Source organism: Ranitomeya imitator, chromosome 6 (assembly GCF_032444005.1).
Source record: "Ranitomeya imitator isolate aRanImi1 chromosome 6, aRanImi1.pri, whole genome shotgun sequence".
Lineage (NCBI taxonomy): Eukaryota > Metazoa > Chordata > Amphibia > Anura > Dendrobatidae > Ranitomeya > Ranitomeya imitator.
The window spans coordinates 413,512,737-413,539,189 of record NC_091287.1 but is presented as its reverse complement, the minus strand read 5'-3'; the positions used below and the strand labels follow the sequence as shown (position 1 = coordinate 413,539,189).

General features: G+C 44.1%; 1 protein-coding gene across 5 annotated transcripts in view; it reads left to right on the top strand.

Annotated features, from left to right (window-relative positions):
• Positions 1-18,924, top strand: part of TRAPPC8 (trafficking protein particle complex subunit 8) — a 126,326-nt gene extending 107,402 nt beyond the window's left edge. For all 5 annotated transcript variants that reach the window (XM_069731250.1, XM_069731251.1, XM_069731249.1 and 2 more), the window contains 8 exons: positions 1,780-1,876; positions 6,548-6,619; positions 7,063-7,121; positions 7,268-7,441; positions 11,491-11,592; positions 12,050-12,195; positions 16,452-16,541; positions 18,059-18,924. In XM_069731250.1, the coding sequence (XP_069587351.1) occupies positions 1,780-1,876; positions 6,548-6,619; positions 7,063-7,121; positions 7,268-7,441; positions 11,491-11,592; positions 12,050-12,195; positions 16,452-16,541; positions 18,059-18,293 (975 nt within the window). In that variant the 3' untranslated portion in view covers positions 18,294-18,924. The remainder of the gene's footprint in view (positions 1-1,779; positions 1,877-6,547; positions 6,620-7,062; positions 7,122-7,267; positions 7,442-11,490; positions 11,593-12,049; positions 12,196-16,451; positions 16,542-18,058) is intronic.
• The last annotated feature ends 7,529 nt before the right edge of the window (positions 18,925-26,453 follow it).

Here is a 26,453-nt window from a genome sequence, read left to right as displayed (position 1 = left end):
ATGAGGAGAAGATGAGTGAGTGGCTGAGGGAGGTCTACGTCAAGAGACCGGGTGGCTTTTTTCACAAATCCCCATCCCTATTGGTCTGTGACTCGATGCGCGCCCACGTGACCGATACTGTCAAAGCCCAAGTGAAGAAAACTAATTCGGAGCTTGCTGTCATCCCTGGTGGATTAACCAAAGAGCTCCAGCCGCTAGATATCAGCATCAACAGGTCATTTAAAGTTAAATTGCGAGCTGCATGGGAGCATTGGATGACAGAAGGTGACCACACATTCACCAACACAGGGAGGCAACGCCGTGCGAGTTATGCCACTATGTGCCAGTGGATCGTGGATGCCTGGAAGAATGTATCAGTCTCCAGTGTCATCCGAGCTTTCAGGAAGGCTGGAATCACCACTGAAGAGCCTAGCAGCAGCAACGAGACCGACTCGGATAATGAAGAGGAGGACCCCATGCTTGATTCCGAAATCGCCCAACTGTTCAACTCCGACACTGAAGATGACGGATTTGATGGATTTCTGGTGGAGGAATGAACTGGAATGAACTGAAAAAGTACGGTAAACGTTTTGATTTGCAATTACAGCTGAACCAGTTGCAAGTTATTGTTAAAAAGTGTAATAAATTTTGACTTGCAGTCTGAGCAATGGTTTATTTAACGCTGCGCCTTATAATCCAGTGCGCCTTATATATGAAACAAGATTGCTTATAAGGCGCTCATAGAAAGTGCGCCTTATAATCCGGTGCGCCTTATAATCCGGAAAATACGGTAAGTGATTTTTTTTTTTTTTTTTTTACATCCTTGTGTTCTTAAAGAGTAACTGATCATCTACAAAAAAAATTTTGTTTTGTTTTTAATTTGCCTGCAGATTGAATAAGGCCCAAGTCCTGAAACCCCCAGTGATTGCTCAAGACCCCTGTAGTGCACAGCTCCATAGCTCACAGTCTATGCTTCTATTGACACTGTACTCCACTCTGTCCACATCTCAGGGGTCTTTTGAGTAAAGGTACCGTCACATTTAGCGACGCTCCAGCGATATAGACAACGATCCGACCTAAACTAGATCGCTGGAGCGTCGCTGTTAGGTCGGTAGGAGATGTCAAACACAGCAACTCCAGAACGATGCAGGAGCGATCCAGTGACGTACTTATCGTTCTCGATGGTTGTTAGCTCTGTGAAAAAACATTGCAGGAATCGTTGCTTTTATTGTCAAACATGACGAATCACGCCGATCTGATGACCAAATAAAGTTCTGGACTTTCAGCTACGACCAGCGATGTCACAGCAGGATCCTGATCGCTGCTGCGTGTCAAACACAACGATATCGCTATCCAGGACGCTGCAACGTCACGGATCGTTGTCGTTCTCGTTGTAAAGTTGCTCAGTGTGAAGGTACCTTTACTGACGGGTGTCTCAGAACAAAGTCCTCCATGATCTGAAGGCAGATAAAGGGACGGAAAAAAAATCTAAATGGAGTAAAATGTCAGATTGAGAGTTGGGAATCCTCCATACACATTACATTGTCAGCCGAAATGTGTGGGTTCAGACATTTTTAATGTGCATGTGGGTCTTTACTACCTGTTCCCCTCCATTCGGAATATTCCCCGGAGGCAAGCGTCCTACAAACAGCTATCCCAAGTGTATGGCCAGCCATGGAATGCAGTCTTGTGTTTTTTAGATTTGTGATTATGGTTAGTATAAATGTATAGTATAGCGTTGCTGTTATTTAGTAATTATTGTAACACAATTAATTTTTGTATATAATTTTTGGATTCCAGAGTGAAGCCGGTATTAAGGAATTTCATATAGTACAAGTGTCCAGCAGTAGTAGAAACTGGAAGCTGCAGAAGTCAGTAAACCCCACAGCGGATAAAGGTATAATATTCTGTGACCATAACAATTTACATTGATTTCTGTATAAAGAGCTGGGAAACCATTGTTACATTCAGCCTCCCATATGGCCCCTAAGTCTAAGGCCATGTTCACAATATGCGTTTTTTACTGCGGAACCGCGGCGATTTTGCCGCTGCGGGTCCGCAGCTGTTTTTCATGCAGGGTACAGTACAATGTTACCCTATGGAAAACAGAAACCGCAGTGCACATGATGCGGAAAAACCCGAAAAAAAACGCGCAGAATTGCTGCGGAAAAAAAGGACCATGTCACTTCTTTGTGCAGAATTGTAGCGATTCTGCACCCATAGAAATGCATTGATCCGCTTACTTCCCGCATGGGGCTGTGCCCACCATGCGGGAAGTAAGCGGATAATGTGCGGGTTATACCCGGGGTGGAGGAGAGGAGACTCTCCTCCAGGCCCCGGGAACCATATTTGTATTAAAAAAAAAGAGAATTAAAATAAAAAATCATGTTATACTCGCCCTCGGAAGTCTCAGTGCTGCACGAGGCCGTCCGGTCTCAGGTTTGCTATGCGACCAGGACCTTCGGTGACGTCGCGGTCACATGACCGTGACGTCACCGAAGGTCCTGGTCGCACAGCATCTTTGGAACCGGACCGCCGCCTGCAGCGCCCAGGAGATCGGGACGTCAGAGGGTGAGTATACCATGATTTTATTATTTTTAACACTACTATTGATGCTGCATATGCAGCATCAATAGTAGAGGTAAATCCCGCAGCGGAACCCGCAGTGGAACCCGCAGGACAAACCGCGATAAATCTGCAGGGATAACCGCAGCGGGTTTGCCCTGCAGATTTATCAAATCCGCTGCGGGATAACCCGCGGGACAAAAAGGAACGTGTGAATGTGGCCTAAGGAGCCAAAACTGCGTTAGCTGTGAAAAGGGGGTAATTGGCAGGCAGCGGAGGAAAACTCTTGTTGGACTTGAGAGATTTTTTCGCGCCGGGAGGATATGTAGCAGAAAGAAGTAATAAACCTTCCTTTTATATTTGTCATTCTTTTTGTAGCCACTTTTGCTTTGACTTTGAAAAAACACATCAAAACCTGCATGTGTGATTCCAGCATTAAAGGGATTGTCTGTCCGTGGGGTACAAGTCTGCAGTCATTCTATGCGCACTGCGAGTTGTGAGGATTCTCTGATGTCGGGAGTGGCGGGTGTGTGGCAGCAAGCATGTGATTTACATACAGGTCCTTCTCAAAAAATTAGCATATAGTGTTAAATTTCATTATTTACCATAATGTAATGATTACAATTAAACTTTCATATATTATAGATTCATTATCCACCAACTGAAATTTGTCAGGTCTTTTATTGTTTTAATACTGATGATTTTGGCATACAACTCCTGATAACCCAAAAAACCTGTCTCAATAAATTAGCATATCAAGAAAAGGTTCTCTAAACGACCTATTACCCTAATCTTCTGAATCAACTAATTAACTCTAAACACATGCAAAAGATACCTGAGGCTTTTATAAACTTCCTGCCTGGTTCATTACTCAAAACCCCCATCATGGGTAAGACTAGCGACCTGACAGATGTCAAGAAGGCCATCATTGACACCCTCAAGCAAGAGGGTAAGACCCAGAAAGAAATTTCTCAACAAATAGGCTGTTCCCAGAGTGCTGTATCAAGGCACCTCAATGGTAAGTCTGTTGGAAGGAAACAATGTGGCAGAAAACGCTGTACAACGAGAAGAGGAGACCGGACCCTGAGGAAGATTGTGGAGAAGGACCGATTCCAGACCTTGGGGAACCTGAGGAAGCAGTGGACTGAGTCTGGTGTGGAAACATCCAGAGCCACCGTGCACAGGCGTGTGCAGGAAATGGGCTACAGGTGCCGCATTCCCCAGGTAAAGCCACTTTTGAGTTACAGAGAAGCAGCACTGGACTGTTGCTAAGTGGTCCCAAGTACTTTTTTCTGATGAAAGTAAATTTTGCATGTCATTCGGAAATCAAGGTGCCAGAGTCTGGAGGAAGACTGGGGAGAAGGAAATGCCAAAATGCCTGAAGTCCAGTGTCAAGTACCCACAGTCAGTGATGGTGTGGGGTGCCATGTCAGCTGCTGGTGTTGGTCCACTGTGTTTCATCAAGGGCAGGGTCAATGCAGCTAGCTATCAGGAGATTTTGGAGTACTTCATGCTTCCATCGGCTGAAATGCTTTATGGAGATGAAGATTTCATTTTTCAGCACGACCTGGCACCTGCTCACAGTGCCAAAACCACTGGTAAATGGTTTACTGACCATGGTATTACTGTGCTCAATTGGCCTGCCAACTCTCCTGACCTGAACCCCATAGAGAATCTGTGGGATATTGTGAAGAGAAAGTTGAGAGACGCAAGACCCAACACTCTGGATGAGCTTAAGGCCGCTATTGAAGCATCCTGGGCCTCCATAACATCTCAGCAGTGTCACAGGCTGATTGCCTCCATGCCACGCTGCATTGAAGCAGTCATTTCTGCCAAAGGATTCCCGACCAAGTATTGAGTGCATAACTGAACATTATTATTTGATGGTTTTTTTGTTTGTTATTAAAAAACACTTTTATTTGATTGGATGGGTGAAATATGCTAATTTATTGAGACAGGTTTTTTGGGTTATCAGGAGTTGTATGCCAAAATCATCAGTATTAAAACAATAAAAGACCTGACAAATTTCAGTTGGTGGATAATGAATCTATAATATATGAAAGTTTAATTGTAATCATTACATTATGGTAAATAATGAAATTTAACACTATATGCTAATTTTTTGAGAAGGACCTGTATATGCAGTCACATGCCAACTAGACATTGAGTGAAGCTGGACGCGTCTAGTCAGAATGTGTCTGGAAACCTGTAAATCACATACTTGCAGTCACATTACCGACCACTCTCAGCATCTGAGCTTCCTTAGTGTGAAGTGCATGCGCTGTGAGGATTTTCATGTCTGCAGTGATGTAGGGTAACTGCTGACTTGTACTCCGAGACCGCACAGCCTCTTTAAACATGTGACCAATGTGATCTATGCAGTAATTACTTCCCCACTGAATGCCCCTAGGCAGTGATTTAGATATGGTCCTGCCAAAGCAACATATATTTTTTTAATTTTCAAAAATGGAGTTCCCTGTGCTCACAAACATGTGTCCTGCTCCCTAATGCTGAGCCACACAGCGTCCCTGTACTGTATGGCAGGCTGTGTCGGTTGTAGTGCTTCTAGGGTGACAAAAGTTACCTATAGCATGCAGTGAGGACATTTTTTGCGAACCGATGCATACAAAGAAGCAGAAGAGTCTCCATACCCTTGAATAGGAGCCTTACTGTCCTCTACAAAATGGAGCTGCAGTACGAAAGTGTGCAGGGAACCTGTCCTAAATAGTACGTTTTTTTCTTGCAACCACAGTGATATTTTGCGGGTAAATGTTGTTTTAAATTTACCGTATGTGGCCGTCTGTGGAGGTTCTGCTGCAGTGCGAAAATGAGGCTTTAATATGAGGCTCCCTGCAGCCGCTTTATTTCTGTCCTCTGGGCAGTACTGGGGGCACAGTGGGCAGTTCTGGGGGCACGGTGGGCAGTCACTTCTCAGTACGCAGTGATAGTGTTGTAATCACACCCTCTTCTCCATGACTGACAGCCTTCTCCGCAGCATGGGAGTAGAGCAAGATTGTGTCGCTGCACAGAGAATACAACTCCCTTTTTCTTGTGCAGACGGCCAACAGGTTTTTAAATAGTATTTACTTGGAGATTACCACTATGGCTGCAGATAAATACCATTTTTTTTATGACCAGCTCACTTTTGAAGGGGTTGTCAACACAAAGCAAGTACTGGTGATTTTTGTCTTGAGTAGTGTAATAATCAGACCAGACACTGTAATCTGCACTGTAAGTGCTTGTTCACATATTGAAATTTGTCACGCAAAGTGGCCGCAGAATCTGCATTAACATTGATGACAATCCACCTCCTATAATATATCAGCCTAAGCCTAAGATTTCTTCTGCTGAGCTCGAAGTAAAAAAAACTGTCAGATTAACAGCTCTGGCAAAAATTAAGAGACCACTGCAAAATATTCAATTTGTCTGATTTTTCTCTTTATAGATATATTTTTGAGTAAAATGTGAATTGTTCTTTTATTCTATAAACTTCTGACATGTCTCCGAAATTCCAAAAAATAAATTTTGTAATTTTTTTCTGAAAAGGAGAAATGGTCAAAATAAAAAAAATAAAAAGTGCTTTCAGACCTCATATAATGCAAAGAAAACAGGTTCATAATCATGTAGAAACAACAATACTAATGTTTTAACTCGGGAAGAGTTCAGAAATCAATATTTTGTGGAATAACCATGATTTTAATCACAGCTTTCATGGGTCTTGGCATGCTTTCCACCAGTCTTTCACACTGCTTCTGGTGCACAAATGTAAGCAGTTCTTTGTTTGATGGCTTGTGACTATTCATCATCCTCTTAATTACATTCCAGAGGTTTTCAAGGGGGTTCAGGTCTGGAGATTGGACCGGCATTGACAGGGATTTGATGTGGTGGTCTCTTAATTTTTGCCAGAGCTGTGTAGTATCCAATTCAGACCTTTCTGTAGTGGCCCTGAGAGCTCAGCAAAGACTTTACTGATATTTTCTTTTTTTCTTTGGTTCCATAACAGATACTAAACTGACCAGCAGAGAGAGGGCTAAAATGTGCTTTAAAGTGGTCCGGTGCAAACAATCCTCTTTAGGTAAGGAACACTTGTATAAGAGATTCTCAATTTACATTAGACACCTTTATTTTAGGTTGCTACTGTTACTGGATGGGCATTAAAGGTGGGAAGGCAACGTAAAAAAAAAAAAAAAAAAAAAACCAAGGAGTATACAAACACTGCATCACTCAAAGGGGTTGTCAATGGACAGATCCCACAGCACCAGTAGTAAGCTGTATGGAGTCTGAACAGTACAGCCCGTGTAATGGAAGTTTACGAGTGCTGTAGCACAGCTCTTATTGAAGTGAATGGGAGTGGTAGATTTCTAGCTGTACCCAAACCTGCCAACAGCTGATTGATGGGGGTGCCGTGGGCCGGAACCCACTGATCTGACTTATTTTCCCACTCCTGGATAAGCCATTTTATAATTGGTAGACTAATGCTGTATATGTTGTTCTGAACATCACTGTTTATACATTTAGGTGCTGAACAGTCTTCAGACAGATACACCTTCAGCGACATAGTTTTTGGAGGAGAACAGGTATGCCTTCTAGATGTATACATAATCTGGAGGGGGGTTATTTGTTGGGATTACAGCAGCTGAGAGGGAATGTTTCCTGATATTTATACGGTCTGCTCTGCATTTATCTTTACAGCGGCTCATTACAATGTGTTTTTATTTTGCAGATAATAAGCTCAACCACTCCCTGTGCAGATTTTTTTTTCCGAAATTGCTTATTAAAATTTCAGAAAAAACAGCTTCTTCATACAAATGGAGCAGCAAAATCCTCACCTGATGAAGCGGTTCGGTTAATACAAAAGTGCAGTGAAGTAAACCTTAATATAATTGTATTATGGAAGGTGAGTCTTCAGACCGGCCCATTGCATGTAATGGTGTTATCTAGAATTATATGGTTAGATCATTCTATGAAAAGTCAGAAATCACCAGCTCAAGTTCATGAGATCTATTTTATTTCAGATGGAAAGAGGGAAGGGAGCTCGGATCAAAGGAGAGGGGACACATTCCCTAATATACCTGAAAGGAATGTTTCCTCTTCTCCCGAGAGACACTAACTCATTTTGATTTAAAAAGAACAGAACGGATGTCACGAAAATGATGTGATCTGAGCTGAAGTAACACATCTGCTGCATCCCTTTATATAGTATTTATAGTCTGCCACCGCACTCCTACTCGGGCCTGCGCTCCTTTGTTGTAGATGAGCTGGAGCAATGAATATGGTCACATGACACCACATAGCTTTTACCCAGAAAAAATGAAGGACAGCATCCAATCCAGGTGAAAAAACGCTCCTTTTTATTGTGCCAAATTTCACCTGGATTGGATGCTGTCCTTCATTTTTTCTGGGTATGTACATTTCCACTTTGGTCCGTGGAACTAGGAAGGGCATCCCGCTGTTGGTTGTGTTGTCAGCTACTCCTTGAATGTTGTACCACATAGCTTTTAGGCTGGACTCACACCAGCATATATCTAGGGAATGTTATTACTTTGATTGGTGGAAGTCTGACTTCTGGGAACCCCGCCAATCCTGTTGTTTTCCTGCGCAGCAGTGCTCCCGATCACCCAGCTGTACAGGAACACATTGGTTTTGTAGCAAACAGGTCATGCCAGACTAATTTCCTTCTATGATTGAATCACTGACTGGGTAGATCAGGGAAATGAGGTAGGTATAGTATATCTCGACTTCAGCAAAGAATTTGATAAAGTATCTGATACTAACCCTATTGAAAAAATGTCCAAGTATGGGGATTTACAAGGCTACGATTAGATGGATTCATACCTGGCTCAGTGATCATACTCAGAGTGGTAATAAATGGTTGCACATCCAATTGGAAGTGTTTCAAGTGGAGTACCACAAGGCTCTGTCCTGGCCCCAGTGTTTTTCAACATTTTTATAAATAATCTACATAAGGGAACTGAAGGTAAACTAATCAAATTTGCAGATGATGCAAAGCTAGGAGGGATGGCGAACACTAGAGAAGAAAGAGAAAAGATTCAGAAAGAAAAAGCTAGATAAGCTTGAACAATGGGACACAACTAATAGAATGGTATTTAACAGGGAGAAAAGCAAGATTCTACAACCTGACAAGAAAGACAAAAATTACATCTGCGGAATGGGAGAAATAGAACTAAGCAACAGCACGTGTGAAAAATATTCGGGTATACGAATAGATCACAGACTGCACATAAGTCAACAGTGTGATGAAGCAGCAAAAAAAGGCAAACAGTTCAAGGACGTGTTAAGAGAAGCATAGCATCTAGATCACATGAAGTAATTATCTCGATACTCCTCCTTGGTCAGGCCTCATCTGGAAAAGGCGCAACCGCGGCAACGCATGCGTCATGCGCTCCTATATTTAGCAAGGGGGGCGCATGGACATGCGTTTTGCGACGCATGCGTTTTTTTTGCCGCGAGCATAGGGCGCAGAGGACGCAGCAAGTTGCATTTTTTTTGCGTCCAAAATTCCGCAAAAAAGGAAGCATGCGTCGTAAAACGCTGCGTTTTAGCGTGCGTTTTGTTACGTTTTTGTTTGCGTTGTGCGTTGCGTCTCCGATGCAACATCGCACAACGCAAATGTGAACGTAGCCATACTGTGTCTGGTTCTGGGCACCACATTTTAAAAAATACATTGAAAAACTGGAACAAGTTTATAGAAGAGCTGCCAGGATGGTGAGCGGACTGCAAAGTACAGGTGCTTCTCACGAAATTAGAATATCATCAAAAAGTTAATTTATTTCAGTTCTTCAATACAAAAAGTGAAAAATTATTTTAAAATCCAAAATGTTGGCCTACTGAAATTTATGTTCAGTTAATGCACTCAATACTTGGTCGGGGGGTCCTTTTGCATCAATTAGTGCATCAATGCGGCGTGGCATGGAGGCGATCAGCCTGTGGCACTGCTGAGGTGTTATGGAAGCCCAGGTTGCTTTGATAACAGCCTTCAGCTTGTCTGCATTGTTGGGTCTGGTGTCTCATCTTCTTCTTGACAATACACCATAGATTCTCTATGGGGTTAAGGTCAGGCAAGTTTGCTGGCCAATCAAGCACAGTGATACTGTTGTTTTTAAACCAGGTATTGGTACTTTTGGCAGTGTGGACAGGTGCCAAGTCCTGCTGTAGAATGAAATTTCCATCTCCAACAAGCTTGTCGGCAGAGGGAAGCATGAAGTGCTCTAAAATTTCCTGGTAGTCTGCTGCGCTGACTTTGGTCTTGATAAAACACAATGGATCTACACCAGCAGATGACATGGCTTCCCAAGCCATCAATGATTATGGAAACGTCATACTAGACCTCTATTAGCTTGGATTGTGGCCTCTCCACTCTTCCTCCAGACTCTGGGACCTTGATTTTCCAAATGAAATGCAAAATATACTTTCATCTGAAAAAAATATCTTGGACCACTGAGTAACAGTCCAGTTCTTTTTCTCCTTGGCCCAGGTAAAATGCTTCTGGCATCTGTTGGTCATGAGTGGCTTGACACAAGGAATGCAACACTTGTGGCTCATGTTCTGGATACGTCTGTATGTGGTGGCTCTTGAAGCAATGACTCCAGCAGCAGTCCACTCCTTGTGAATCTCCCCCAATTTTTTTGAATGGCTTTTTGTTAACAATTCTCTCAAGGCTGCAGTTATCTTGGTTGCTTGTGCTCCTTTTTCTAATCACGCTTTTTTTCTTCCACTCAACTTTCCATTAATATGCTTGGATACAGCACTCTGCGAATATAAAACTTCTTTAGCAATGACCTTTTGTTGCCTACCCTCCTTGTGGAGTGTGTCAATGACTGCCTTCTGGACATCGGTCAAGTTAGCAGTCTTCTCCATGATTGTGAAGCCTACTGAAAGACTAAGGGACCTTTTTAAATGCTTAGGAAGCCTTTGCAGGTGTTTTTGTTAATTATTCTAATTTATTGAGATAATGACTTCTGGGTTTTCATTGGCTGTAAGCCATAATCATCAACGTTAATAGAAATACACATTTGAAATAGATCACTCTATTTGTAATGATTCTATATAGTATATGAGATTCAATTTTTGTATTGAAGAACTGAAATAAATTAACTTTTTGATGATATTCTAATTTTGTGAGAAGCACCTGTATGTCCTACGAGGAATGGTTAAAGGATCTGGGAATGTTTACCCTTCAGAAGGCTAAAAGGAGACTTCATAGCTGTCTACAAATATCTGAACGGATGTCACGGTGTAGAGGGATCATCCTTGTTCTCATTTGCACATGGAAACATGAGAAGAAATGGAATGAAACTGAAAGGGAGAAGATATTGATTAGATATTAAAAAAAAACTTTTTGACAGTGAGGGTGATCAATGAGTGGAACAGGCTGCCACGAGAGGTGGTGAGTTCTGCTTCAATGGAAGTCTTCACACAGAGGCTGGACAGACATCTGTCTGAGATGGTTTAGTGAATCCTGCATTGAGCGGGGGGTTGGAGACTGACCCTTGAGGTCCCTTCCAACTCTAACATTCTATGATTCTATGAAACTGCTGTTGCCCTGTTCCCTTACATTGGGTTCTGTTGCCATTCCGTGTTCTGTGACTGGACACATCTGTGAAGACGCTGTAATATATTAGTGGTGTGACCACTATCTCTATTGTAATGATCAGTATGATTGGTCCCCACCATGGACCGTAAAACAGTGGCTTATGTTAGTGACTTGACCTGTCAGAAATTATATCATTTAAAGTTAAGCTACATAAAAAAACAACAACATATTAACCTCACTGAATCCGTGTTAATCTTTAAGTAGCTGAACGATTGTCGATAACTTGGGACAGAATTTTCTACCTTGCCCCAGTTCTTGTTGAACAATAAGTAATGGCAGTGATGGTCATCGGTGCTATGAGGTGATTAACGTCTCGACTGTTCTCGTTTCAGGCGTATGTAATAGAAGATAACAAGCAGCTAATCTTAGAAGGCCAGCATCACGTGGTGCTCAACACGATTGGGGCAGAGGCCTTGTCTTTTCCACAGAAGCAGGTGATCCACCGTCTGCTGACCACAGTAGTGTTTCCTGACACATCCAGCCCTTCGCTCAGCCTGATGCCTAATATTTCTGTTACCTATTGGCCTGTGTAACACCATCCACCTACATGGGACAGCTAATAGACAAATCATAATCTGCTGTGTCCACAATTTATCTCCTGCTGACATGAAGCATGTGGGGCATTTTGAACTGCCATTTGCCCAATCTTTGTCTCCCCCATTGACCTTTTTGGCCTGTCTGATGTCTTGTGTCATCTAGGTGCATCATTGTATTCTTCTATGTATCGTGCACACTTTCCAATAGAAGTAATTACTCTATCCTCTGGAGTAGTTCTGGTTTCCAAGATGCCAGTGAACGGTGTTTGGGGGTCTGGGATAGACCTTAGTTTTTGTTTGGTAGTAGGTCGCTAATCATTGTTACATTTCATTATTTCTCATTTTATCCAATTAGGAGCAGCCAGATATGACTCTACTAAGATTCAGCAGAGCCGAGCATACGACTGTAGCTGTGAGACCATCCACAGAACAGCTTTCCAATCTGATAAAAACAAGCCTTCACTACCCAGAGTCGTATAATCATCCGTTCCATCAGAAGAGGTAATCTGAAGAGGTTTAATAATTCCCACACTTCCAGGTTGTGGCCACACACTGGTGAAGATCTGCATGTATGCCGCACTCTACATGCTATAAGCTACGTGCAGACATTGACTACGTGAGTTTGGAATAGCATTAGTGCTATATAGGCTATACTTACAAATTTGAGGTTAGAAAGATGGACACATAATTTAGCATCGCCCTGTCACGGCAGATTAAAAATCAGTTTATCACTTATTTTCATCATGAACACCTATCATACGAAATTATACCATCACTTCTTGATGGCCAGATTTTTTGCACCAACACCAGTCTTGAGAATGAAGGTGACACAGTATTGGTAATCGTTCACAGCACAACGCCATTCTTTACCACCAAGTTATGCAGGTATTTGCTGCCACTCCCATTCAGGTAAATGACTCCCGCTGATCAGTACGTGATTGCTTTGCAATCTTTCAAGCCCTGGCGGAGACTCGACTATAACATGTCAGGCACTTTGCACTGTGTAATAGTCTACTGCCCTCTTGTGGACATTTATAGATACTATGCTCTTGTACGTGTCAGCTCTGTATTTGATAACTCAGACTGGCTTCATCATTATTATTGTATATTTATACTTTATTTTTGCCATTTACTTCATATGATTAGCACAGCGCAGTTTTTTTTTTTTTTAACTTAGTTTATTGAAAATATACATAGGAACAAACACATTTCCCATGTCCACAAACAGGAGTCCACTTTGTTATTACACTGATGGAAACAGGAACACATGGGCTACTTGCACAGTGAACAAGTCTGTATGATCATGTTCACACACCACCAAGAAACCTGAAGACACAAAAGAGAATAGTAAAACCAAAAACACTCAGTTTGAAAAAATGTTGCAGTAATCCGCAAGTGCTAGTAAAAGATGTAAAAAACAGGGTATTTGGTTGATACGTTTTTTGCAAAAAATGTATACTAAGCTGCTCTACCAATCTTCACGGTATACCCTTATCAGAGCAGTCCTAACTAATGTATGCAATCCCTATCTGATGTATTTAAAAACCTGATCATCTGTATATAACCTGTGTGAACAGTGTTCAGAGAGGAAAAATCCATGTGTGCATACAGGGTAGAACAGCTTTTGTGCAGATAGCCCAAGAGGAGTGGTGGAACTCCCCAGTCTTGTAGACACAAGAGAACAATTATGGAAACAGGAACACATGGGCTACTTGCACAGTGAACAAGTCTGTATGATCATGTTCACACACCACCAAGAAACCTGAAGACACAAAAGAGAATAGTAAAACCAAAAACACTCAGGGTTTTTTACATCTTTTACTAGCACTTGCGGATTACTGCAACATTTTTTCAAACTGAGTGTTTTTGGTTTTACTATTCTCTTTTGTGTCTTCAGGTTTCTTGGTGGTGTGTGAACATGATCATACAGACTTGTTCACTGTGCAAGTAGCCCATGTGTTCCTGTTTCCATAATTGTTCTCTTGTGTCTACAAGACTGGGGAGTTCCACCACTCCTCTTGGGCTATCTGCACAAAAGCTGTTCTACCCTGTATGCACACATGGATTTTTCCTCTCTGAACCCTGTTCACACAGGTTATATACAGATGATCAGGTTTTTAAATACATCAGATAGGGATTGCATACATTAGTTAGGACTGCTCTGATAAGGGTATACCGTGAAGATTGGTAGAGCAGCTTAGTATACATTTTTTGCAAAAAACGTATCAACCAAATACCCTGTTTTTTACATCTTTTACTAGCACTTGCGGATTACTGCAACATTTTTTCAAACGAGTGTTTTTGGTTTTACTATTCTCTTTTGTGTCTTTTGTTATTACACTGGTTTACAAAATTAAAAGCAACAATGTATGAATTAGTACGTCTTCATTTCCATGTCTGGTCATTAACCGTCCAGCAATGTTACGCTGTGGTTATATATTTCACATCTAAACACACGTTATAACTAGTGATAAGCGAATATACTCGTTACCCGAGATTTCCCGAGCATGCTCGGAGGTCCTCTGAGTATTTTTAGTGCTCGGAGATTTAGTTTTTCTTGCCGCAGAAGAATGATTTACATCTGTTAGCCAGCATAAGTAAATGTAGCAACCAGGCAACCCCCACATGTACTGATGCTGGCTAACAGATGTAAAACATTCAGCTGCGGCAAGAAAAACTAAATCTCCGAGCACTAAAAAATACTCAGAGGACACCCGAGCGTGCTCCGGAAATCTCGAGTAACGAGTATATTCGCTCATCGCTAGTTATAACTTATCTCGATATACATTTACTGGATCACATATAACGTCGACCTTGAAACTTGAAGATCGATAACTATTTACATAACAATAACTAAAATTAACATTTCTGCTGGAAAAACTGACGCACCTGTAAATGTGGTTTGGGCACATTCCCCCCACGTCAATATTCTTAGGCACTTGTTAGATAGTGACGGGTGTTGATTCCAGAAGTCCCATATTTTATAGAATTTCCCAGGGCACCCTCTATTTTGATTAGACTGTGGTTTCATATGGAATCACGGAATTGACAAGTTCTACCCAGGATCTCAGTGTTGGGTGTGAGCTACCCATGCATCTCGGAGGAATTAATTTCCTGGCCAAAAATAGTCTCTTGGAGAACTATTTTAATATAATGGTCCCAATTATCTTCTTCCCCAACCCCAAACGGGCACACCCAGGGATCCAGGGGAATTGGTATTGCTGTTAGGGATGACAAGAAGGTGGTAACCTCCTGCCAGAATGTATGTATTACTGGACACCTCACTTCATGTGTATGACGTCAGCCTCCAACTTATGACACCTCGGGCATTCAGAGGTCTGAGAACAACCCATTTTTGCTAATTTAGCTGGTGTAAGATATGCTTGATGGATTCCAGAATGCTGTAGATAAGCCCTTGATGCCGGTGGGCGTAGCTCACCGTCGATTTTGGGGGTGACAGGTTCCCAGGTTTAACCACCAAAGGAGTAGATGTTTGCTGACAGTAGATAGGAGCACAGCGCAGTTTATGCCTCTATTTAATTGAATTATATCAACTATCACAGTACATTTGCATTCTGCCCATTAGTTGTTTGTCTGGCAATATGATCACGCACTTCATATACTTCCATTTATTTGAACCAGGGTTCATTGTTTTGTCCATCATTAACTGTAGTCATCCTCCGTTGATGAAGTTCGTTTCCCCATCATGTATCTTTTTTAATCATTTTATCATGTCGATTTTTACATACATACGATAAAGATTGTTTATTTTGTACTTAAATGGGTATTCCCATCTTCAAGATCCTATCCCCATATGTAGTATATGTAATAATATTAGCAAATACCTCCAATTAGAAATGTAATATAGTACTTCTGATTCCCTTTGTCTCTTTCCTCAATGTGCAGGCATTGGAGGACCTGAGGTATCCATGGTTATGACCACTAACAACTAGCTGTCACTAAATCAGTGGTTGGCCTGCAATGCCTGCACATGAGGAAAGAGACATGGTGAATCTGAAGAACTATACTATGTTTGTAATTGGCGGTATTTGCTAATATCAGAACACCTACTACATATTGGGATAGGAGCGTGGAGTTGGGAATATCCCTTTTAATGATTACTTTAGCTAGTATCATATCTTTGTGTTAATTTGTGCTTGGCAGAGACCTTGCTGATGCGGAATAGCCTGTGGTTGTTCTCAGTCTTGCCATGGTGACGAGTGACTTGAAGCTTTCTTCCACAACCTCACCTTTCTAGCAGAGCTTGGCTTTTTATCACCCAGAATCATGCCTCCAACACAGCTGTTTATTTCAGATAATTACTGCTTTTCAACCTACATATGAAAAGTGATATTTCTCACCCGTTTGTAGGTGTATGAGTAACCAATTTTACCAAAGTCCTGGACTCTGTGGTAAACCGAGAAGAATTGAGGCTAATTTGAAGGCACATGGCGGTCCCACCAAATATTGTCTTGATTTGGATTTCTCTTTTTGTTCATTCCCTTTTTCATTTTGCTAATTGATATAAATAAACCCTTAATTAACACTTCTATGTTTAAAAGCATTCTTACGTTACAGCATTTGTATTCCACACCTGCCCAAAACTTTTGCACAACTGAAAATATAATTATAAAATGTAATTTTTTCAAATAACAAGTCACATTTGCTAGCATTGGTTTGCTTTGTGTATCGTATCATCATCATCATCCATGTCACATATGTCCACGGTGTAAATAATTTTCCTTTTTCTCTTGCAGCCTCTGTGTAGTTCCGGTAACCCTTGTGCTCTCCAATAGTTCTCAGGCTGATGTTGAAGTAATAATTGATCTAAGACTTAAGACAACAGGGTACGTATGTATAGATCCACTGCTCTCACCTCCGGTCTTTGTAGTGTAGACTGAGCATGGCTATCTATTGATACCAGTGCACTGTATGAGAAAACCTTGTGCACCAGACTCCATATTGGTCCTCATTCAGACGTTCTTGGAAGTATATACTCTAGCCACCTTTATCCTGAACACAACACATACCCATTATAATGTATGGGCTGTTCACATGTTTTTTTTTGTTTTCTGGCTGCATGCATGTAAAGAACCAATACATGTCTATGGGTTCATTATTACTATTATAATTTATTTATATAGCACCATTAATTCCATGGTGCTGTACATGATAAAGGGGTTACGTACAGAGTTATAGATATTGTTTGCAGTAAACAAATTAAAGATGACATACTGGTACAGAGGGGAGAGGACCCTGTCCTTGCGGACTTACATTCTACAGGATAATGGGGAAGAGACAGGAGGTCGGGGGAGCAGCAGCTCTGGTGGTGGTGGTGGTGAGGTGGCAGAATGGGTATTGCAGGATGTAGGCTTTCCTGAATAGATGGGTTTTCAGGTTCCGTCAGTTAAAACAGAGGAAGAGGAGTACATGGGGTGCGGTGGGTATTCTGGATTAAGAGAGCGTTCAGACGGTATTCTGTTCATGAAAAACATGTACAGCACACAGGTGACATCCATGTGCCATCTGTGTTTTACATTGCAAAGTATAGGAGAAGCTTCGTAATTTACTTATCCGTCCGTGAAAAACACTGATGGTAAAAACTGACACACATGCCGTACACTGATGACGCCAGTTCCATTTTTGTCACGGACATGTGAATGAGGCCTTATGCGTTGCTTTCCAAGCCCTTTCGAAGAAGCCCTGCTTCATGTGTGGGTATCTTCACAAGTATGGACATGATGCGTTGATACTTTGTAACTTACAGTAATGCAGAACTCTTTTTAAAGAGCAGCTGCAACAAAAATGGAGGAAGTGCTAAAATCTTCTTTAGCTATATTGCTATATTGGGGCACAGAATCAATCAATATCTGTTATTACAGCTCACACAATCCTGTTCACTTGGTTTTCTGAGACTCAAGATTCTTAGAGGGGTTGTCCACTAACTGGTCAATGTCTTCTTAAATGCTAAAGTATCCCAGATAAAATAAAAACAAATGCCTCTCAGACTAGCGTCATTCAAGCAATTTCAGCATTGTCTCTCGGCGGTGACCACGGCAGCCAGTCAGTTGCCGCTGATCGATTGCAGTCTTCACACTTCCATCAGATGAAACGGAGTACTTTAGTGTTCTCCTGACACACAAAAGTCATGTAATCGCCAGGAGGCACAGTGCCGACATCGCTGGAATAGCACTGGTCCAGCAGGTGAATGTGTTTTTGCCATTTTCACTGGGGTGCTTCAAGTTTTAAGAAGGTATTGTCAGGTAGTGAAGAACCCCCTCTTATCTCCATCCTCTAGTTTACGTCTTCTGCTTTATAAAACAGTACCGCCTCTGGGAAGTCACTTTTTTTTTTTCTTTTGCAGTCCTGAAGCTTTAGAAATCCATGGTTCTTTTACTTGGCTGGGACAGACTCAGTACAAACTCCAGCTGAAAAGCCACGAAGTATTTAGCCTGAAACTAAACGCTTGTTTTGTCCACACCGGAATCTATAACCTCGGGACTCCAAGAGTGTTTGCTAAGCTGGCCAACCAAGTCACGCTGTTCGAAACCAATCAGCAGAGCTCCATGCCGGCACTGATCGTCATCAATAACGTGTGACGTCCAACCCAATGGATGAAATGACCATGAAGACTCCCACGTTCCCAGATGTCTGGAGTGTAAAACACCTTCCTCCTCATATAATGCTGTGAGATTCCAGTAGGAAACACTTAGGCTATTGACTTTTAATATTCCCTTTAATATTCCCTTATGCAAGACATTTGGAACTGACCGATCACCTACCTGCTCTGTATATAAAACTCATTTAATTTTACCAGGGGGAAAGAAAAATATTTTCTCATAGTCCGTTTAAAAGTGTTTCCGAAGAATAACGATCGTCTATAGGCCCATTCATGTGAGGTGTTGCTGTCAATTTTTGCACTTTTGGTCTTCATGGCTGTTAATTTCCCAAAACGTAGCTAGATTTGTTTGAGGGTGTTTTACGATTCGATGTGGACGAAAGCAAAATGCTAATGACAATTTTGCTTAAAGTCTGTAACAACTTGATTCATCTCAGTACAGAATGCACTATTTTACACAACCATAACCTTCAAGTCAAGCGATTCACTCTATTGTGTAACTTTACCGATTTAAAATCGCTTCCGTATGATGAAAAGTACACTTTTGAATAGAGGATGATGTATTATATTTATAACAAATGTATTGTATATAGAATAAAACATATGCCATATTTGCTGTTTTAAAGCCTTTCCTTGCATATAATAGGCTGTCCAAATGGCCATAATATATACTACTTGTTGCTTCATTCTGTTAACAGTATATAATGTACATACTACATTAAAAGTTTTAACAAGTACGTGAGTAAACAAATTTATTTTTATTTTCACATTTTTGCCTTTTTATGGTGTATGTTTTTCCTTGAACTGATTCTGTGATTTAGTGTAAAGCTGTTTGTAGATGCCAAATTTGGAGAAAAAAAAAGTTGGACAATTGGAAATCTTTTATTTAAGAATGGAGACCTTTGAACATAGTTCCCATAGATGGTTTTTCTCTATCGCCTAATTGAAGGACACAGGAACCATGTGTATATGCTGCTGACACTATGCACAAAAAAGTTAGCTCCTCCTCTGCAGTGTACACCCCACCAACTGGCAATCTGAACCTCAGTGTAGCTTAGTGTCAGGTAGGAGGTGGACACGGGTCTTTCATTAGACCCTTATCTACCTCAGTGTGCGTCGTTTTTCTTCCAGGTTTTCCGGAGGGATACAGTGTGAAGTCACAACTGTAATCCCACAATACAGACTATGAGTACGGCGTGTACTGCCACCCCGTATCTTCATAGATCCGACAGCAGGACCAAGACCCTAGAACACAAGCGTGCTTAGAAGATCGGTCCTAGCTCCGTCCCCCACCCATACGCCAACCAGAGCCTGTCGGTTGCGGAGACGAGGACGTCCATCACCAGCTCCCTGAACGTCTGATACCTTCCCTGGTTTGAGGTTAGTAACGGATGGCGTGGGATGCTTTAGGTGAGTATTTCATCTACCCCTACCCTCAGGTTCATTTTAGTCCCTCCTCAAATCCGGGGCATCCTTTGTGACCGCAGGCAGGAGTGCGGTCTACAGACAATCGGCGGACACATGGGGACGAGGTCATCGCTCCATTCGCCGGGCAGCCTTTGTGGCCGCCGCGCTGTCTCTTTTCTGGCGGCCGCACCGTTTTCTGAGCTCGGCCTTGCTTTTCCTGCGGCCACACTGTTTCTGTCCCGGCGTGGCGGCCCTGCAGTCAGCCGCACCGCTTTTCCCGGTGGCCGCACGCTTTCCGGTTCTGCGGCCCTCTCCGGCGGTCGCTGGCTTCTAATTTAGGCCCCGGCTTCTGCAACTCCGCCCACTTCCTTATCCCTCTGGCGGGTTTTTCTCCCGCCTGACTATCTCCTCCTCGGTGAGCTCCGCCCACCAGCGCCATATTGGTGCTCCTGCCTGGCGGTTAGCTCCGCCCATCTCCTGTGCCGCTGTAGGATTTCTTTTCAGCGCCAGGAACGCCTTGCTTCTCCCCCTCCAAGAGCGCGAATCCTGGCGTCCTTATCCCTTCCAGTCGCCATCTCCCCCCTGCTTCTGTCAGGCCTGCAGTAAGCTCCGGACTGGAGAGTGTCCCAGAAGTCTTCCCTGACTGCCTGTACCCCTGCCTGAAGGACCCTCGTTTCTGAAGAGCACCTTTAAAACCGTGCAGCCTTCCATCTGGACAATGCTTCGCCTGCTGTGAGTAGCTCTGCACTGCAGACTGACACTCTCCCCTGCCTTCCTGTCCCCCAACCTTCTGGCATTCCTCAGGGACTCGTTCATCATGTCTAATTCTAAGGCAGGTCGCTCTCGTCCTCCTACTTCTTCCTCTGCTTTAGTCAAACACTTTCTGTGTTAGTCTTGTAACTGCAAACTTCCCTCAGGTCAGTCCTCTCCCCTCTGTCAGGCCTGCAGCAACCCCATTATGCCCACTGCCCAGGTTCCCCCTGCTGCTCCGCTTGAAGCCTCCATCCCAGGCTGGGCTTCCTCTCTTGTCACAATCGGTAGCGGATCTAACACTGGTTTCCCAGACCCTTGTGTCCTTTTCAATCAGTTGCCCCTGCAGGCTCCCGCCGTTGCCAGTGGGTCGCAGCAGGCTCCATCCAAGACTTCCAATGTAGGTCGCAAAAGATCCAGACAGGAACGCCGGTCTGAGTCCTCTTCCCGTTCCATCTTGCCCCACGGTCCTTCTGTGGTCGGCTTCCCCCTGTCCTCCTCCCCTAAATCAGGCGAGGCGTTCTCTGATGCGCCTTCGGAGTATAATTTGGAACTGGACTCAAACCAAATCGCCAGCATGAGGGATACGGTTCAGAGTCTCATTAGCGGTCAACCATACATTTGGCATCAAAGATTCCTCTACAGAACCCGTAGATCAGGCGGTTTCGTTTACAGTCCAAACCACCCCCCAAGGTTTTCTCTCCTCATCCTGAATTTGATGAGCTTCTGGCCAGAGAAAGAGAGAATCTGACCAGACACTTTCAGAGAGGAAAGCGCCTTGGCGTCTTATATCCTTTTTCTCCGGATCTCATCGCCAACTGGACTTCCTCTCCCTCTGTGGACCCACCAGTTTCTAGACTATCCACCAACAGTCCTCTCGCTGTCTGGTGGAGCATCTCTGAAAGATTCCAACGATAGAATCATAGAATCCTTTGCAAAGTCGGCCTTCGAAGCAGCCACGTCTACCCTATGTCCAACCTTTGCTTCAACCTGGGTTGCGAAGTCTATATCCGAATGGGCCAAACAACTCCTTCTGGGCATCCTGGCCGAAGGTCCACCAGAACAGCAGGTGGAACTCGCCACCCAAATTTCTCACGCTGGGGAATATTTGATTTCTGCTTCCCTGGACGCCGCGTCTTGTGCTACTCAGACGTCCAGTAATGTTGCCATCCGCCGCACCGTTTGGCTCAAGGCCTGGCAGGCGGATCTGTCTTCAAAAAAGTCCCTTACCAGCCTGCAGGCACGTCAAGAGAGGAAAGTGGTATCCTTCAGACCCACCCCTTCCTGGCATTCCCACTTCCCCCCCAGGTAGATCCTCCAGGTCTAGGTCTGGAAGATCCACCTCGGCATGACTCTCGTCTAGGTCGCAGCCCACTTCCCAGGCTGGGCGGCAGTCTCCTCTTCTTCAGGGATGTCTGGATCTCCTCAGTAGAGGACACATGGGTCAGGGAAGTTGTATCCTCAGGATACAAAATAGAGTTCATTTCACAGCCCCAAGATCGTCTCTTCGAATCCCGACCTCCAAGAGATCCCGCTCTAGTTCCAGGTTTCTTTGCAGCCATCGTTTCTCTCCTCAAATCCGGGGTAATCGTTCCCGTCCCAGAAAAAGAACAGTTCACAGGTATCTATTCGAATCTTTTTGTGGTACCGAAAAAAGACTGCAAGGTTCGTCCCATTCTGGATCTAAAATTGCTGAACAAGAGTGTTCGTCTGAGACACTTCAGGATGGAATCCCTTCTTTCAGTAATTGCTTCCATGGAGGCTCAGGAATTCCTGTGCTCCATAGACATCCAGGACGCCAACCTCCATGTCCCGATCTTCCCGGGACATCACAGATTCCTGCATTTTGCAGTACATCAGGAGCATTTTCAGTTTGTCTCCCTGCCGTTCGGTCTCGCAACCGCCCCCAGGGTTTTCACGAAGCTCATGGCAGCGCTGATGGCCATCTTGAGGGTCAGAGGCCTGGTTCTTTTTCCGTAACTCGATGACATCCTCATCAAGGCTCCGTCCTTTTCTCAGGCTCACGAAAGTCTGTCCATCGTCCTCGACACCCTAGCCCTTTTCGGGTGGCTTGTCAACCAGAAGAAGTCCTGCCTTATTCCTTCTCAGCGCCTCATTTTTCTGGGCATGCTCTTTGACACTCGTCAGACCAGAGTCTTCCTTCCCTGAAGACAAGAGATCCATCCTTTGTCAGGAAGTTCGCTTGCTCCAGGGCCCTCGACTTCCCTCCTCCGATCGGCCATGAAGGTTCTGGGAAGGATGGTTGCTACATAGGAAGCGATTCTCTTTGCCCAATTTCACTCGAGACCACTTCAGCAGGCTATTCTCTCACAGTGGGACAGGTTCTGTCCTTTCTCTGAATCGCCCGATTCTGCTTTCGCCCAGGGTCAAACGGTCCCTCAACTGGTGGCTGACGTCACCTCTCATCTCCCAGGGCAGGTCCTTCCTTCCAGTTCACTGGCAGGTGGTTGGGGTACTGTGTTTCGCCACCTGACTGTTCAGGGTCGTTGGTCGGCGCAGGAATCAGCTCTGCCGATCAATGTCCTTGAGATTCGGGCCATCTTTCTGTCCTTTCACTGGGAAAGGATTCTCAGGCGTCTGCCAATTCGAATCCAGACAGACAATGCCACAGCAGTGGCATATGTCAAAAACCAGGGGGGGACTCTGAGTTCTCTGTCCTTGGCCGAAGTATCCAAGATCCTCCTTTGGGCAGAGGCAACGGTTCCGGTGATATCCGTGGTGCATATCCCTGGCGTGGACAATTGGGCCGCCGACTTCCTCAGCCGTGAGGGCCTTGCGGCAGGGGAATGGTCCTTGCATCAGGAGCTCTTCCATCAGATTTGTCTTTGATGGGGGACTCCGGATGTGGACCTCACGGCGTCCCGAATGAACAGGAAGGTCCCTCGGTTGGTCTCCAGATCCTGCGATCCGTTCGCAGTGGGCGTCGACGCTCTGGCTATTCCTTAGTCGCAGTTCGTGCTACCCTATCTGTTTCCCCCCTGCCCTTGCTTCCCAAGCTGTTAAAAAAAGATCAAGGCGAAAGGGGTGCCGGTCATTCTGATCGCTCCGGATTGGCCCAGGAGATCTTGGTTTGCGGAGATCGTCAACCTTCTCGCGGACGCCCCCTGGCGGCTTCCAGACAGACCCGATCTGCTGTCTCTGGGTCCGATCTGCCACCCGAATTCTCGGTCGCTCAGTTTGACGGCGTGGCTGTTGAGACCGCAGTTCTAAGAGCATCCGGCCTTTCGGATCAAGGGATTCACACTATGATCCAGGCTAGGAAGCCTTCGTCTTCCAGGATCTACTATCGTACCTGGAAGGCTTACTTCTCTTAGTGCGAGTCCAACCGCGTTCCACCTATGTCCTTTTCTCTTCCTTCCATTTTGGCCTTCCTTCAGGCAGGACTAGATGCTGGCCTTGCCCTTGGTTCTCTAAAGCAGAGGTCCCCAACTCCAGTCCTCAAGGCCCACCAACAGGTCATGTTTTCAGGATTTCCTTAGTCTTGCCCAGGTAATAATTGCATCACCTGTGCAATGCAAAGGAAATCCTGAAAACATGACCTGTTGGTGGGCCTTGAGGACTGGAGTTGGGGACCTCTGCTCTAAAGTGCAGGTTTCTGCGCTCGCCATATTCTTCCAGAAGACGTTGTCTTCTCGGCCACAGGTCAAGACCTTCCTTCAAGGAGTGGCCCATGCTGTCCCTCCCTACAGGGCTCCTGCAGACTCTTGGGATCTTAATCTTGTGCTGGAGGTTCTGAGGGGTTCCCCCTTTGAGCCTCTCAGGGAGGTCTCCCTGTCAGTTCTATCCTGGAAGGTGGCTTTTCTTGTAGCCATCACCTCTATCCGGCGTGTTTCCGAGTTGGTGGCCTTTTCTTGCCGACCTCCTTTCCTGGTTATCCACCAGGACAAGGTGGTCCTGAGGCCTCTGCCTTCCTTCCTAAGGTGGTTTCCACCTCAACGAGGACATCGTTCTACCTTCCTTTTGTCCAGCTCCGACTCATCCTCTGGAGCGATCGTTGAACAAGCTGGACCTAGTCAGGGCAGTGAGGATCTACCTGGCTAGAACGGCCTCTTTCCGGAAGACTGATTCTCTTTTCATCATTCCTTATGGCACGCTTAGAGGCCTGCCGGGTTCCAAGGGCAACTATTGCTCGCTGGATCAGAACGGCACTTTTGGAGGCTTACCTGGTCAAGAACAGAGTGCCCCTTTCTGGGATTAAGGCTCACTCTACCCGGGCAGTCGGCTTCTGCCCTACAGCTTTGCAAAGCGGCAACCCAGTCTTCCATCCACACGTTCGCCAAATTTTACAAGGTCCATACCTATGCTTCGGCGGATAGCAGCCTAGGCAGAAGGATCTTGCAGGCAGCAGTGGTGAGTCCTCTGACCTGATGGAAGTCTGTTTTCCCACCCCAGGGACGGCTTTGGACGTCCCATGGTTCCTGTGTCCCCCAATGAGGCGATAGAAAAAACAGGTTGCTTACCGTGAAATCTGTTTCTCGGAGCCTTCATTGGGGGACACAGCACCCTCCCATGATTGTTCAGTTTCTGTTGTTCTGTGTTCTATGACTGTTCTCATGCTCACAGTTTTTATAGTTGTGGTTATGTTCTTTCAACCTTATCATTTTTCTCCTACTGCTTTCTCACTAACTGAGGTTCAGATTGCCAATTGGTGGGGTGTACACTGCAGAGGAGGAGCTAACTTTTTTTGTGCATAGTGGCAGCAGCATACACCCATGGTTCCTGTGCCCCCCAATGAAGGCTCCGAGAAGCAGATGTTACGGTAAGCAACCAAAAATCCTGTCATTGTCAACGATCATAAAATATCTACCTGCAAGCAAGCAAGTTTCTACTTAAAAAAAAAAAAAAAAATTATAATAATGCCTATGAGGGGATTTAGACTCAATAGGCAAGGGTGCCCCCCCCCCCCCCCCTACTTAGCACATTCACCAGCCATAGCTGGCACGTCCATACATTACATGTACTGCCTTTTGATATCCGTAGGGACTATCGCATGCCGAATTTTATAAATTGGTACATCACAAAGGTAGTGAACACTAGCTGTGAGTTATTAAAAGTGGGAAACATTTTCTATAATATATCTAATATATAATTGCCTAGAATACTACTTCCTGCAATTTGTGCCAACTTCCTGTCCGGAGCTAATGTCTGGAGATAAGTGACGTCAACAGTGTCCAGTGTCTGATTGGTCGCTCGCAGCAGGCGGCAACCAATCAGAAACGTGCCGTACTGTGACACACTCCGCCCGCCATTTTGGTGTGATTTTTGAATTTTTACCTCACAGCAAGTTTCTACTGCGTGGAGGCGGGCCCAGTGACGTTGCTCTTCAAGCTCCTGCCGAATTTCGTCAAAAAAATGATAATACCATTTACCAAAACTATATATATTTAGTTGTGAAGTGGTTCAGTGACATTTTCACACCAATTTTGAACTTTTGTTTGGTGTTTTCTCCATATACTGCCTATTATTTTTGTTCTTTCTTACTATTATTTATTAATTGTATTATTCTTACATTTGAATAAATAAAGTATATATGGATTCTAGACTCCCGATTCTTTAGAATCGGGCTGCCATCTAGTATAGATAGAGATGGATAGAGATGGATAGAGATGGATGTATAGATGGATGTATAGATGGATGTATAGATGGATGTATAGATGGATGTATAGATGGATGTATAGATGGATGTATAGATGGATGTATAGATGGATGGATGTATAGATGGATGGATGTATAGATGGATGTATAGATAGATGGATGTATAGATAGATGGATGTATAGATAGATGGATGTATAGATAGATGGATGTATGGATATATAGATGGATATAGAAAATGTTTCCCACTTTTAATAACAGCTAGTGTTCACTACCTTTGTGATGTACCAATTCATAAAATTCGGCATGCCATAGTCCCTACTGAAATCAAAAGGCAGTACATGTAATGTGTATATATATACAGTGGGG